Source organism: Encephalitozoon intestinalis, chromosome II, assembly GCF_000146465.1.
Source record: "Encephalitozoon intestinalis ATCC 50506 chromosome II, complete sequence".
In the NCBI taxonomy this organism is placed as follows: Eukaryota; Fungi; Microsporidia; family Unikaryonidae; genus Encephalitozoon; species Encephalitozoon intestinalis.
In genome coordinates, this window is record NC_014416.1 from 135,940 (window position 1) to 149,107 (window position 13,168).

The window sequence follows — 13,168 nt, forward strand, 5'->3', positions numbered from 1 at the left end:
TTGAAAAGCCATGCCTGGCCTCCCCCCAATGCAAAGGGAATTGGAAGACCTCATAACAAAGCTCAAAACAATGGCAATAGTTGATAATCACGAGGACTACAACTATTTAGTGTCGTGTACAGACAAGTACGACAACAAAGGAAAGATATTTGAGCTTCTGAGAAATAGGAACAATGCACCTGGGGAGATGGCACCTCTACTGTTTACATTCACATCGAAGCTCGGGACGGAGTCTGACGAAGGTCTGCTTGTTCGAATCATTGACTTCATCAGAGGATGCAGAAGAGACTCGAGAGAGACCTCAGAATGGATGGTCAAGATCCTATTTTTGATTCTGGAAAAAGTCAAAGAGAAAAGGAAGGATTCTGCGATAAGGCTAAGGCTTCTTGAATGCATTAGGATTTACAGCCAGGACATAGGATTGGTCAACCACATGATCGATCTTATGTGTACGAAGAGTAGCTCCGAGATTATCGGGTCGATACTTGAATCCATTCCCTCAGTATCTCATGAGTTTATTGAATGTGCCATGAAGCAAGATAATCCAGCTCTGCTGAAAAACCTGTCTCTTGTTCTTCCTTCCTTATCTGAAAAGGATATAAGTCTGTTTGTAAACTACGAGTCCTTTGAAGAATTTCTTGAGTCTGAGCACTTTTTTATGAGGAACTGCTTCCTGGAAATATGTGCAAACCTTGTAGAGCACTTTAAGAAGAAAGGAATGGTTGAGAAGATGAACGATCTTATAGGAATGGTTGTAGAGAGGTTATCTGACACATATTTCTTAACTCGGTATAAGGCTCTTCAGGTTCTAGAATGTCTCTTCCAAAGGAACTCAATAGGCGTAGGAAGAAGACATGAAATCATTCGGGAGATTGGAGGTCGGGTTCTGGACAAAACGGTTGTCGTTCGAAAGAAGGCCATAGGGATTTGTTCTGGCTTACTTATGAGCCATCCCTTTGCATCTGAAAAAAGTCTTGAAAAGAAGAATTTCAAGCCAAGCGAGGATGAAAACAACAGTAACTATCCTGACAATAAGAAAAAAGAGGTTGAAAGAAGGTATCATGAAGACTTGAATGAGTTCCACGACATCATGAGGGAAATACAGGACAATGTCATAATTCTCCTGAATGGAGAGACTAAAACAGAAATTGCCGAATGTGTTGAATTTGTAAAGCTTTCCTTCTACTATAAAATAGATGGGTCCAAAGAGGCATTTGAATCACTCTTTGATCTTGTATGGACCCAAGACCAGGAACTCTTGGTTCTGTCTTTCAAAGACCTTATTATGCAGATGAAGATGAGCAAGATCAGCTTATTTGGCTTCTTCAAGGAGTTTATAAGGAAGGAAGGAAATCATTCGTTTGAAAGAATGATTAGAGAACTCAGTACAAGGAGGTATATAGATAAGTCATTTGTGGGGGAGCTATACAATACGTTTCTTCAAGGAGCTTATCTCTTTGAAACCTCTTATCTTTTAAGGCATATAGGAAGGCCTGTTCCGGTAGATATGTTCCACTCGTTGGCCCTGTCTATCACAAATCTTTTATTCTCTATCCAGGAGGAAAAGGATTTGGTTGAGATGCTGTCCGTGTACAAAAACATAATACAGATCAAGATACGGGAGAGGGTGGAATTCGATGGTGAGATAATAGAAATGCTCATTAAGAACCTTGTGAAGATGACTTTCTTTGAACATCAGGTAACCGAGATAACTGTTTCTGTGATATATTCAATTAGCAGATTTCCCGAGAAGAGCATTATCATGCTACTTGAAAAGCTTTGTATGATGGAAAAAAGCATGCTCAAGGTTATTTCTGCAGTAGGATATATTGGGCTGAAACACATGAAGTATCTAGAGGAGTTGGAAAGACTGGTGAAGTCCAACAGGATAAAAGTCAAGGTGGATAAAACAGTAATTACTCCTGAGATAGTGGAGAGGAGAAGAAGTATAAATGCATCTAGACAGAGTATTAGCACCATTATTGAAGAAGAAAGGGATGGGAATAGTACAATTCTAAGCGACCCTGGGTTTAGCAATAATATTTCCTCTAGGATTGGAGACAAAAGTGAAGAGGAAATCATTGACTTTTTCTTCTACATTAAGGAGAAAGAGATGCTATATGGAAAAAGTATTCTCTCTATCTTCAAACGAATTGTTGAAGATGGATGCCACTCCAATGATGAGGAGATACAGGTTTGCTCGTATGTTTCCCTTTACAGGCTCATGTGCATTAGCTTTGAATTTTTTACCGAGCATTACGATGTCTTTGTCAGGTCTATGAATCATCCGGTCTCTAGAGTTAGAGCAAATGCTGTTGTTGCAATGGGGGATTTTCTGTTGAACTACAATACCGTTGCAGAACAACATACTTATCTTTTGCTTGAATCTCTTTCTGACGCAGATGTAGATGTTCGAAGAAATGCTCTTCTTGTAATTCACAATCTGCTTATGAAGAACATCCTTAAAATCAAGGGATATGGTTCCAAACTTGCAGTTCTTCTAATCGATGAGGAAACCGAAATTCGAGAAATGGCAGAACACCTTCTGGTGCAGATATCCAAGAAGGAGAATATGATGTCTGTCCTTCTCTACGAGACAATAACTGCAGGCAATGACCAACTATCTTCTGTTATAGGATTTTTTAGAGATTTGGTAAGCGAAAAAGTCAAGGAGAGTTTATTCTTGAAGGCCTTGAAGTCAAAGGTTGAACCAGAAACCTTGAGGCTTCTTCACAGTGCCTTTGATTTGGATGAAAAAATGATGGAGGTGGTTAGACTCCTCGACGGATCTAAATAAATGTTCAAAGCCTAAGTCCAGTCTATATCCAAAGAACTGATCTAGCTATGTATTCCAGGGTGCCTTTTTGAACACCTTTATGTTGGGAATTTTTCTGTGAAGCCTCCTATATGCTTCATGTATGTGGGAAGGAAGAAGAGGGCCGGTCTCTTCTCTTTCTCCCTGAACAATCTTTGCCATTTCTATCATCTCCCCCACAAATACCTTTGCAAGCCCACAAACTGCGATGACGAAATTTGGATTTACAGCCTGGCCTATTACGCTGCTTATATACTTTTTAATTGCAGCCTTTGGAAACCCGCTCCCTCGAAACTTTTCATACCTGTGCAATTCTTCCTCAGTCATTGTCCCTGTAATAGAATGTAGACGCCCAGGATCCTCTCTCTTGTATGTAGAATCGTCTGTCATGAGATTGAGGTCGTCAGATTCTGTGTCTGACTGAACGTCTTTAGTGTTTTGGTCCTTTTCTCCTTCTTCATTACTCTCGTTCATTTCGAGGGTTAATTTTCGAGTAGAGATAGGCCCATGATAATAAGAATCGATCGGAAGCACATAAGTAGTTCTATTGAGGAGTGGTTCCAACTCCTGAAGTCCAACAACGATTCTTTGGAGGATGGAAAGACCTCTGGATGCGATCCATCAATGGAGTACGAAATAGAAGTAAAAGAAAGTATCGGGAAAAAAATAGCCTTGGTTACTGTAAACAGGGTTGGTATAAAGCATGAAGTGTCTTTGGATAAGATCGAAGAAACTCTTCTGGAAGTTGTTGGGACCCTTCTTGGACATGAACTGGTGGTTATTCATGGATTTACAGTTAAGGATCAAAGCGGAGAAAAGACGAAACCGATTATTCCGATCTTCTTCAGATCGACTCTCGGGATTCAAATTCCCAAGAGAATGGGGTATTTAAAGAACGATGGAGCCGGAATTCCAGAGATCGACGAGAGTATGATGGTTCCATTTGTGCATACCAGTCCAATTTTAAAGTCATTACTAAACTCAAGACCTTTGAGGTTCTCAGGCGAGGGTGTAAAAGCTTTGTTAGTTCTCTACAACGGATCTACATTCATCATCCCAGATACAGCTAGAATTATTCCTATGATCCGTGGAATGCTTTCCAGGGAAAAAATGGGAGAGTTTCTCAAGCTTCTCAAAAAGTTCCCATTTAAGTTTGTTGAAACCTTTATAAAAGCATATATGCAACCTTCTTCACTTGAAGTTAACAAGGAGTTGAGTGGTTGCTTTTCAGAATTTCAAAACAACCTTACCAAGCTTCACATCAAATGCATACACAAGATAGTATCTAATGCTCCTGTGTTTTTGGATGCTCGGGACAAGATTACTGAAAGAATCGAGAAGTTTTATATTTACAATGCAAAAGGATTTAAGAGAAAAAGGGGGGAATATCTTAAGTGTAGAGAGGAGCTTTACATAGACAAGAATCCCATTGGATCTTTGAAGAGGTATTTCCGAGATCTCTAAAAAGCAGTTATAGCAAGCCTGTGTATTGTACCCATGGTAAGTGTATTAACCTCAGTAGATGATGTGAACAAAGTAGTCGGAGACACATCTTGCAGACTTGTAGTTATAAGGTTTGGAGACAAAGAAGATCCGCTGTGCACCCATACAGATGCACTTCTAGAGAAGATATGTCCTCTCCTTTCTAATTACGTTGATATATATGTTTGTGAAAGAAACTCAGTAAAGGAACTTGAAGAAGTGATGAGGTTAGACTCGCCTTTGAATATCATGTGTTTCTTTAACAGGAGACATATAAAAATAGATTGTTCAAGTGGAGACAACGACAAAATAAATTTCCTAGTGGAGAATGAAGAAATGCTTGTAGAAATATTTACACTGGCATACAAGGCAGGTGTAAGAGGAAAAGGAATTATAAAATCTCCGTTTAAGGTCCAAGAGCTGCAAGGAGAATTATAACATGCTAGATATTTATCAAAGAAAATCCTCCTAGAGGAGCACAATCGAATAAATAAATCCCTTATCGAATTTTTTTGAAACAAGAGGAGGGTCTGCTCTGAGCATTGTGTTAAGAATGTCGACACATCTGTATCTTGAGATTCCTGTGTTTTTGATAATTTCTTCCAGCACGGCTCCTTCTCTATTATCATAAAGAAACCTTGCTATTTTTGCAGCATTGTTCCTGAATAGCTTATTACCAGTTGTGGTGGATCCCATTCTTTCTATAAACTCCTGCAAGCTTTCCTCTCCTCTTATGTTTGAGAAAGATGATGTTGTCTCTTCTTTAGTTTTTTCCTTAGGAATAACTTTCTTAGGAAAAACTATGGTTTGGGAAGTCTTGTCCAAGTCTAGATTGTGCTCAACACCACGGATTGTGTATGCGTCAAAGGCTGCCAGTAGTGCCTCCACCTTGTAGTTAAACTCTTTGATGTGGGAGCTACTTTGGATTATTACTTCGAGTTTCCTTTTGACTTCACTCACTAACCTTGAGATTTCCTTAAGCTTCTCATCCATGGGATAAGACCATTGATGGATAATATCTTTAAGCCCCAGATCCAGCTTCCAAAATCAAAAAACAGCTTCTTTATGCCCCCATGTCTAACGATGACTTAGGAACCTGGCTAAAGGCAGCTGCTGAAAACAAAATCACAACAAAGAATACATGGAAGTCAACCCTAATTGACCACTTTACAAATATAGATGAGTTTCGAGAAAAACAAGGGATTAACTTTCAGAAGGCCAGCTTTACGTTGGATGGGTGTGCCAAGGTTTATTCGACGCGTGTAGACGACGTTTCTGAAAATGCAATGAGACTTCTGGAAGGATTTGGGAGAGAAGAAGGGAAAAAGAGGCAAGCTAAAAAGAACAAAACAACAATAGAAAAGAACATTCTTAATCTTAATATCAAAGTAAGTGCGTCGAGAAGGCTGGTTGATCCGAAGTTTCTGTACTTGTCGTCGTTGGCTGAGAATGCTTTAATGATCGATGCATTGGGAATTTCGTCAGACGGAATGTTTAGGATGACGTCTTCTAGGGATTGGGAGACTGTAGTTGTAGACGATCTCAAACTATCTGTAAACCTTCCTCAGGGACTGCAGATTTCTCCTAGTATAAACGAGGATAAAGAGATAAAGGATATTATTATCGACCCTATAGTAGGCAATGATGACGAGTCCTCTGGGGGATCGGGGGGTTTTGGGATTGACAATCATCCTGACTTCTCCGAGTTTCCTCCTACTGCGGATAACCAGAATCTTGCTTACAAAGAGACTTCGTTTTCTTATTTCAAGGGATGGGCAGGGCCAAATCACTGGAAAGTACAGGCAAAAAAAGGAAAGGGAGGATCACAGAAACCCAAGGAAACTTCTTTTTTGGACTTTACAGAAATAATAGACCACGAGGGCATACTTGAGGCAGGAAACACCCTCTTTGAGCCTTCTTTGATAGTAGAGCGTAGAGAAAACCATCATGTACTACCTCAGGACTTTAGATTGGAGGTGGAAGATCTGTACAGATATCTAGTAAGAGATGGGCTTTTTCATAGGAAAGACCAAAGTCATATGGATGAAATCTCTTTTGATTACTCTCCAGATCCGTGCATTGTGGAGGAACCTGAGGACGAGTTTATAACTGATGCTCCTTCTCAGGGAAACCAAAGAAGCACAGTCCCGCTTAGAAAGACATCCAAGAAAATCAACATCAAAAAGCTGAAGGATAATGTATTTGATTTCGTTAGAGAGGGAAGCACCAGTTTGCTTTCCATATTTAAAAGTGTACCCAAGATATATGATAGCGAAGAGTCTAAAGATATTTCTATGCATCTTTGTTTTATTTCTCTTCTTCATCTTGCCAATGAGAAGAATATTCAACTTAAAGACGTAGGAGATGATGTAAAGGTATGGATATCACCAGATTCAAGAACTTAGGGATAAATTAGCTTCTTCACTGTCCTTTCTCTATGAAGTCCCAAGTGGGGATTATGCTGATTCTTCTAAGGAATTCTGTCTCCTCGCCAAATCCGTAAGTTAGTCTTGAGTAGAGGAAGAAAAATACAATCACAAAAAACGTAAACACAGCAACAAATCCCAATCTGGCAAATTTCATGATATAGCATAATGAAAACAATGCAAAAAACAAGGCGGGATAATAGTGATGGAAGTACAGCACTCTCTTAACAAAGAAAAAGGGAATGTAGTGCAGGAGCCATCCACAACAAGACAGAAAAACCATGTATCCTTCGTTCCTTAGGAATGCCAGTGGTTTCCCCTTTCGCTTTCGGCTGATTACTCTGCAAAGAAGAACAATCGGTGAAAGAATCACACAAATTCCTGAAGAGTACCATACAAGTGGATTTCCAAACATATAGAACTTCTCGTTCTGTCCGTCCCACGCGGTCATTCTTAATCCTCTTTTGAGGATGAACCACTCATATGGCTTTGAAACAATTCTTTCCGGCTCCAGATCTTCATCCTGAATGAAAGAAGCATTTGTAATAAACATAGCCTTATTATGCTCCACAAACTTCTTTGAAAATGGATATCTTGTGATCTCTTTATACACAGGATTTTTCTCTTCGCTCAGCTTTGCAGATGTGTTTTCCTCGACATTCCAAAGAGTTGCCTCGCCCTTCTTGGCTCCACAGATGACCTCTCCCTGCTCAAATCCCCACGAAGGATATTTTCTTGATGAAGGCTTGAGATAGCAGTTATGTTTGGTGCTGAACAGCCTGAATTTGGTTGTAAGAGTTTTTACTCGGCCCTCCTTTTTTATGGCGTCTTCTACTATTTCTATTTTGAACAGGTTCGTATCGGAAAGGTGGCTTCCTGAGGACTCTGCTCTCAAACCACTTGACATAAGAGAATGGTTGCCTGGAATGTCCAAATACTTCCTAGTCTCCATGTGCAGAAGAACAACTGTGTCACCTGACGAAATGAACTCTGCATCTTCTAGGTCATCAGTCACCTTTTGAAGTACCCAGGCGTTGTTTTCGTCCTTATGATGATAGATGGTTACTTGATTATTCTCTCCGTTCGGATACTTGTGGTCGTGGGAATGGAGATATCCTCCTCCTGTCTTGGAGGACTTAATTGTCACCTTAGTTCCAAACAATGGATATTTTCTGTTGTTACCTATGTCACTTCCCTTGAGGGTTGCTTGAAAGAGTGAGCTCATATGTCCATCGTCGCTACTACTCCTGTTTACCATCTCAAAGTGGATGTAAAACAATAGAACGTACAAAGACGCCGGAATACAAATCAGAAAAAACGCCTTCATAAGAAACAGCTTGGCAAATCCCAAAATGCTTTCTTTAGAGGTAATATTACACCATAGACAATAGATGGTAAACAATCCAACCAGGCTCATTGTCAAAAATCCAATCCACTTAATGCTCAGGACGCAGCCCAAAGTTATTCCCAGAAGAGAAATAGAGGCCAAATCTATCTTTTCCTTAGATCTAAAGTACATTCTAGTCATGAAGTATGCAACTGCAGCCGTAAATGTCAGGAGATGGGAGTCCAAAAGTATTAGTCTTCCAATGGATGTAAACCCATTCTCAAATATAAATATTAAAGAAAGAAGAATTCTACGCTTGTATGAATACTTCATTTCTTTAAGCATTAGGTATCCAAGAACTGGCATAAAAGACGCTATGGCAGAATGAAATCTCCGCATTCCCGAATAATCAAATCCTTTAGGAAATTTCTCTCCTGATTTAAATTCGAAGTCCAGAGGTTGGTTAAAAAGATATCCTCCAAGAGAAGTTAGTATCTTACCGAGGGGAGGATGGACATCAAAGTAAAACTTTCTGGATAGATATTTCTCCGAAAACTTCCCAAAATGGGCTTCATCCCATACAACAAAGTCTCCGTTCTCTATCCGGTAGGTTTTCATAACTATACTCAATGTGAATATCAAGAGGACGGTAGATATCTCAAGGTATTTGGACTTTGCCATTATATTTTTGCCTTTTCTCCTTTTTAAGCCACACCTGAAACATGTTTCAATTGTCGATCAAATTACTTTAATCACCTCGATCTTCCCTGGCTGCTGAAAGCCTTTCTACCTTTCCTCCAATGAAATCTCTTATTCCTCTTTCGTTAATCGTATGAAATACATTCTTCTTTAAAGCTTCCCTATCCAACTCTAGAACATTGTCTTTACACTTTACAAATAAATTGAATAGGGCCACCTCGTTATAGAACGGATGGTCTATATTACACAGATCCATTTCTTCTTCAGGCCTGTCATAAAGAATAAAGTTAAGCATCTTCCCATATTCCCTATCCAGACTACTCAATGAGGAGGTTGTCTTATTTCTGGTGCAGAAGTCATAATGAACTCGGAGAGCAAAAGAAATGTCTCCTGTGATTCCCTTTTCGCTTTTAAGAATTCCATTGATGATTCTTCTTTCGTCTGATGTATTTTCCCGATTGGCAGATGATTTGAGCATACCCATTATTTTTCTCTTTAGAGATATCTCCGGACCAAAATCCATACCGGGATCAAGAATACTTACCAGCTTATCGTATCCGTAAATATCTCTTTTCGCCAGATTCTTCCATGCTGTCTTCTTTCTCTCGATGGCTTCCTTAATCATTTGCTGTCTCCTATTTCCACAAATGACGGGGTTGTATTTCCCCCGAGTAACCAAGGATACATACAGCTTCAGGTTCTCTGATCTCCTCTGGCCCTTAAAATTACTCGAGGATCGGAGGCAACCCTTTCCACATATGATCTTTTTCTCTTGGCATTCGGATGCAGATATAGATGTGATTTATCTGAGATTCTTATTCTTACAGCTGTAAACTTCGTTCTGTTTCCTACTAGCATGTATCCCTCACACAAACAGATAGAAACCTTTCTTGAAAAGAAGATCCCATAATCCAAAATCATTCGCTAGGGTTGGTTGAAAAATTAAAAACACCACATCCAGAGTCATCGAAACAAGTGTGAAAATATATAATCCGTGCTGTACTTCTTTTCGGCAGACACTTCTCCCTTATAGTTCTTAGATACAAAGCAGTGTGTATATTCATTCCCTTCTGTAATTGTTCCTCCTCCGTTTACGATGACTCTTGCATAGCTTTCCCTCTTCTGTTCATCACAGTACAGTCTAACAATCCATCTGTGGAATGCTGGCTTCCCTTTGGATGCCACTCTTTCTCTCCATTTTTTGATTGAGGCCACAATCTTTCTCTCCTTTTCTGGAGTATTCTCGTCTGCAGTCCATTCATACTTACCGAAATCAAAGTTTGCCGAGTTATCAAAATTATCTATGAAATCAGGCCTGAGAATCCATCCTCCATTGCACAAGCACGATAAAAACTTTTCGGACGTACATACACTACCCATGATGAGATGGGTACATTTCTCATATCGGTCTCCATCACTATACCTTACCCTTAGTTTTTCAAATCTCTCGATTGCTTTGCTCTTCAGGATTGGAGATAACCCTGTAAATTGGAACAGCATAAATCTAGAAGCAAAGATCCCGGTCTTTCTGGACATTTCATCTTTTTTGTTTTCTATAAACAAATTTGAAGGTTCTATTCCTATCCTATACTTGTCTTCATTCACATATCTCATCCGATGCAGACACTGGTCAACCCATGACAGTAATACGACTTTATATGGAGTATGTCTATTTCCTGTATATTCTTTCCTGTCTCTTATTATTAGATGTGTACAGCTCGCATCAACTTCTTCTTTCACAATCGCTCCTAAAGCTCTTAGTTTATTAAACACTTCTACCTTCAGTTCCCTCAGACTCGCGTCAATGCAGCATACCGCTTCACTCAGAATAGCATTACTTCTTCCAAAATAAACTTTATAGGGCCCAGGAAGTAAAATAGAGTCTGTCTCAACGCAATCGAAAACATACTGATAGTGAAAGACCTTTCCATCATGTCTCTTAAATTCCCCATGTGATTCCGCCACTATGAAATCAACATCTCTATCAACAACCGACACACGTGTTCCTCCGTTCGATATAATTAATCTTCTGAGACGATTGAAAAGGATCTTTGGAAGCTTCGAATCAAGGAAAAATACCTTCCCGTTAAACAAAGGTTCGCCGGCTGAGTCTATGGCTTTAAAATGAGGTTCCTTTTTGTATGCTCCATAGTCATTTCCAAACACAGAATGGGATGTGACAACCGGAATTCCATACTTCTTACAGAACTCTGTCTTCTCATTGCATTGGGAATTAGTAATCAGAAAATCTGTCCAAGCAGTAAGATTTTCGGTGAAGGATGCGCCAAGAAGACAATGGTAATTGATAAGAGAGTCGTCGGTCACTCCGGAGATTGTAAAACTAGACCCTGAAAGTGGTGTCATCTCATACTTCTTTGTGTTTTCATCTGTATCGTACAACCATCTGACATGGAGAATCTTTATATTCCATTTCAAAGCCTGGATATACTTCTCTGTCATCATTGCCTTGTAGGAAACTAGGTAATCTGTAGTGGTGGACAGCGTATCCTCGAGAATCACATGTTTTGGGAGCTGGCTCCTTATTAAGTCCTGTTCATCTCTTGAAATTCCCGTTGTGCACACAAACACATTTGGCTTGAACGTGCTCTGGATTTCAAAATCCATACCCTCCTAGCTCTAATTCATGGCTAAATATAAAAGGTGATCACTACTCCAAAGAATACCAAACAAAGAATTTATTTTTCGCTTCCACCGGAGACATGCTCTACCAACGCAGAAACAACGTCTCCTTTGTTTCTCACATCTCTAAGCTTCTTGACCTTCATCTCAAATTCGGATTTTAGCCTTTCATCAACTACTTTTATGTATTCCTCAACTTCCTTTTCTAGAAGAAGTAACCTACTTTCGTTTTCCTTTCTAAGGTCCTCAACCATCAATCCTGCATCTCTTCTCGCTTGAGCCCTCATCTCCTCAAGCTCCCTACGTGCCATCTCTAGCTTCTCTTTGGCATCGTTCTCGCACTGGACAAGTCTTTTAATACTTTCGACAGACATACCCCTGTGTTGGGCGCGTTGCTTGTCTTTTATAAGCCCGAGTGTTCAAACCCAACATAAAGCAAATGTGTTTATTTGTACAAAAAATAGACAGATATTTTCTTGTAATATTTATTTTCGTCGTCTTCCGTATACAACTCTGTGTATTCTCCCAAAATACAATGTCTCTCCTCTCCTCAGAAAATATAAGAAGACCCTTATTTTTCTTTTTCTTCTTCCCATGCATACAACCTCTGCGATGTTGTTGTTTTCAAACTCGATGTCCTTGTCTAGGTATTCTGCCATATCCGGTGTAAAGAACAATCTTTTATCGGAATATGCAATTAGCTTCAAGTTGCGCGTCTCAAAGCATTCCATCAATCTTTTAAAAGTCAAGGTCCCATCGTAAAGAACTCCATACCAATGATAGGAGCAGGTACGACATCCCGGATTTCTTTCGCATGTCTCTAGCTTTCGGATGATATTTCCATTGTCGACACAGTAATAATTGCACTTATTCTTAACAGATAGGATCATCAGGGATGCGATTATTGAGTTTATTGTGCTCAAAGACGGAATTATATTCCCTGCTATCGTAACTGCATCGTCAAAGGATAAGGGTTTGATTCCTGCACACATTCCTCTTATGTATGCCACATTGTAAATGTATTCCAAAACATCTCTCTTGTCTTTGTCAAACGAGATGAGATCCGAACTTCCTAAAATCTCGACTATTTTCTTGGTTTTTTCTTTGTAGTCTTCACTGCTTCTGAACTTCTCTAACTCGCCTGGAGTCGACATATCTTCGCAATTTTCTATAATGTCTTTCAGATGTCTTGGATAAAAGTCTTGTTCACCGTCTACCTTCAACTTCATTTCGAGAAACACGTACTTTGCCCAGGAAATGCAATGTTCAAAACTGGTCGGCCTTGATCGGATCGTGCACACCAGATGCTCTCTTGAAATCCTCTTTGGAATGCAATCAAAACATTCCGAGTTGTAGTCGAAATAATACGCCTGGCCCTTGAACCCACCGCTTCCTCCATCAACCAAGGGTGTTTTTGAGATAAAGCATCTTTGATTCACATAACTTCGTACTTCGATACTGTCCAAACAGCTATAGACTGTCTCATACTCTGCAAAAAACCTTGCATCAAATTCTGTGATGTCTGCACATATTGGAAAGACTTTACATTTCTTGTTCATTTTCCTAAAAACTTTGGCTGCTACAATTGCTTTACTTTTTCCAATGTCTTTTCTACCGAAGAAAAACTGCCGGTTAAGGTTTGAAAGGTCAACGTTATCGCAGTCTATCAATGTTATACTCTCTAAATTCTTTGTTGCTAGCAACTTCAGCAATTCACATCCTATTCCTCCACACCCCACTACCAAGACTCTTCCACGGATCATGCAAGGCTTCTGGTAA

The 13,168-nt window shown here is 39.6% G+C and overlaps 11 protein-coding genes across 11 annotated transcripts; 4 read left to right on the forward strand and 7 right to left on the reverse strand.

The window, feature by feature from the left end:
• Positions 1-28: 28 nt before the first annotated feature.
• Positions 29-2,797, forward strand: Eint_021200 (chromosome condensation complex Condensin subunit D2; the record flags this gene model as incomplete). Its single annotated transcript, XM_003072431.1, has 1 exon — positions 29-2,797. One exon carries the CDS (start codon positions 29-31, stop codon positions 2,795-2,797), a length of 2,769 nt encoding a protein of 922 aa, XP_003072477.1.
• A 45-nt stretch (positions 2,798-2,842) lies between these two features.
• Eint_021210 (transcription initiation factor TFIID subunit TAF11) lies at positions 2,843-3,289 on the reverse strand (the record flags this gene model as incomplete). The annotated part of the gene is made up of 1 exon (XM_003072432.1): positions 2,843-3,289. One exon carries the CDS (start codon positions 3,287-3,289, stop codon positions 2,843-2,845), a length of 447 nt encoding a protein of 148 aa, XP_003072478.1.
• A 33-nt stretch (positions 3,290-3,322) lies between these two features.
• Positions 3,323-4,279, forward strand: Eint_021220 (uncharacterized protein; the record flags this gene model as incomplete). Its single annotated transcript, XM_003072433.1, has 1 exon — positions 3,323-4,279. The coding sequence occupies one exon, from the start codon at positions 3,323-3,325 to the stop codon at positions 4,277-4,279; it is 957 nt and encodes a 318-aa protein (XP_003072479.1).
• Positions 4,280-4,312: 33 nt separating this feature from the next.
• On the forward strand, positions 4,313-4,735 carry Eint_021230 (Dim1-like protein; the record flags this gene model as incomplete). The annotated part of the gene is made up of 1 exon (XM_003072434.1): positions 4,313-4,735. The coding sequence occupies one exon, from the start codon at positions 4,313-4,315 to the stop codon at positions 4,733-4,735; it is 423 nt and encodes a 140-aa protein (XP_003072480.1).
• Positions 4,736-4,765: 30 nt separating this feature from the next.
• On the reverse strand, positions 4,766-5,290 carry Eint_021240 (uncharacterized protein; the record flags this gene model as incomplete). The annotated part of the gene is made up of 1 exon (XM_003072435.1): positions 4,766-5,290. One exon carries the CDS (start codon positions 5,288-5,290, stop codon positions 4,766-4,768), a length of 525 nt encoding a protein of 174 aa, XP_003072481.1.
• An 80-nt stretch (positions 5,291-5,370) lies between these two features.
• Positions 5,371-6,702, forward strand: Eint_021250 (chromosome condensation complex Condensin subunit H; the record flags this gene model as incomplete). Its single annotated transcript, XM_003072436.1, has 1 exon — positions 5,371-6,702. One exon carries the CDS (start codon positions 5,371-5,373, stop codon positions 6,700-6,702), a length of 1,332 nt encoding a protein of 443 aa, XP_003072482.1.
• A 16-nt stretch (positions 6,703-6,718) lies between these two features.
• On the reverse strand, positions 6,719-8,731 carry Eint_021260 (dolichyl-phosphate-mannose-protein O-mannosyl transferase; the record flags this gene model as incomplete). The annotated part of the gene is made up of 1 exon (XM_003072437.1): positions 6,719-8,731. The coding sequence occupies one exon, from the start codon at positions 8,729-8,731 to the stop codon at positions 6,719-6,721; it is 2,013 nt and encodes a 670-aa protein (XP_003072483.1).
• A 67-nt stretch (positions 8,732-8,798) lies between these two features.
• Positions 8,799-9,374, reverse strand: Eint_021270 (uncharacterized protein; the record flags this gene model as incomplete). Its single annotated transcript, XM_003072438.1, has 1 exon — positions 8,799-9,374. The coding sequence occupies one exon, from the start codon at positions 9,372-9,374 to the stop codon at positions 8,799-8,801; it is 576 nt and encodes a 191-aa protein (XP_003072484.1).
• Positions 9,375-9,712: 338 nt separating this feature from the next.
• Eint_021280 (Rad4-like protein) lies at positions 9,713-11,374 on the reverse strand (the record flags this gene model as incomplete). Its single annotated transcript, XM_003072439.1, has 1 exon — positions 9,713-11,374. One exon carries the CDS (start codon positions 11,372-11,374, stop codon positions 9,713-9,715), a length of 1,662 nt encoding a protein of 553 aa, XP_003072485.1.
• Positions 11,375-11,445: 71 nt separating this feature from the next.
• Positions 11,446-11,763, reverse strand: Eint_021290 (uncharacterized protein; the record flags this gene model as incomplete). The annotated part of the gene is made up of 1 exon (XM_003072440.1): positions 11,446-11,763. One exon carries the CDS (start codon positions 11,761-11,763, stop codon positions 11,446-11,448), a length of 318 nt encoding a protein of 105 aa, XP_003072486.1.
• Positions 11,764-11,874: 111 nt separating this feature from the next.
• Positions 11,875-13,152, reverse strand: Eint_021300 (SUMO ubiquitin activating enzyme E1 subunit UBA2; the record flags this gene model as incomplete). Its single annotated transcript, XM_003072441.1, has 1 exon — positions 11,875-13,152. One exon carries the CDS (start codon positions 13,150-13,152, stop codon positions 11,875-11,877), a length of 1,278 nt encoding a protein of 425 aa, XP_003072487.1.
• Positions 13,153-13,168: the final 16 nt, after the last annotated feature.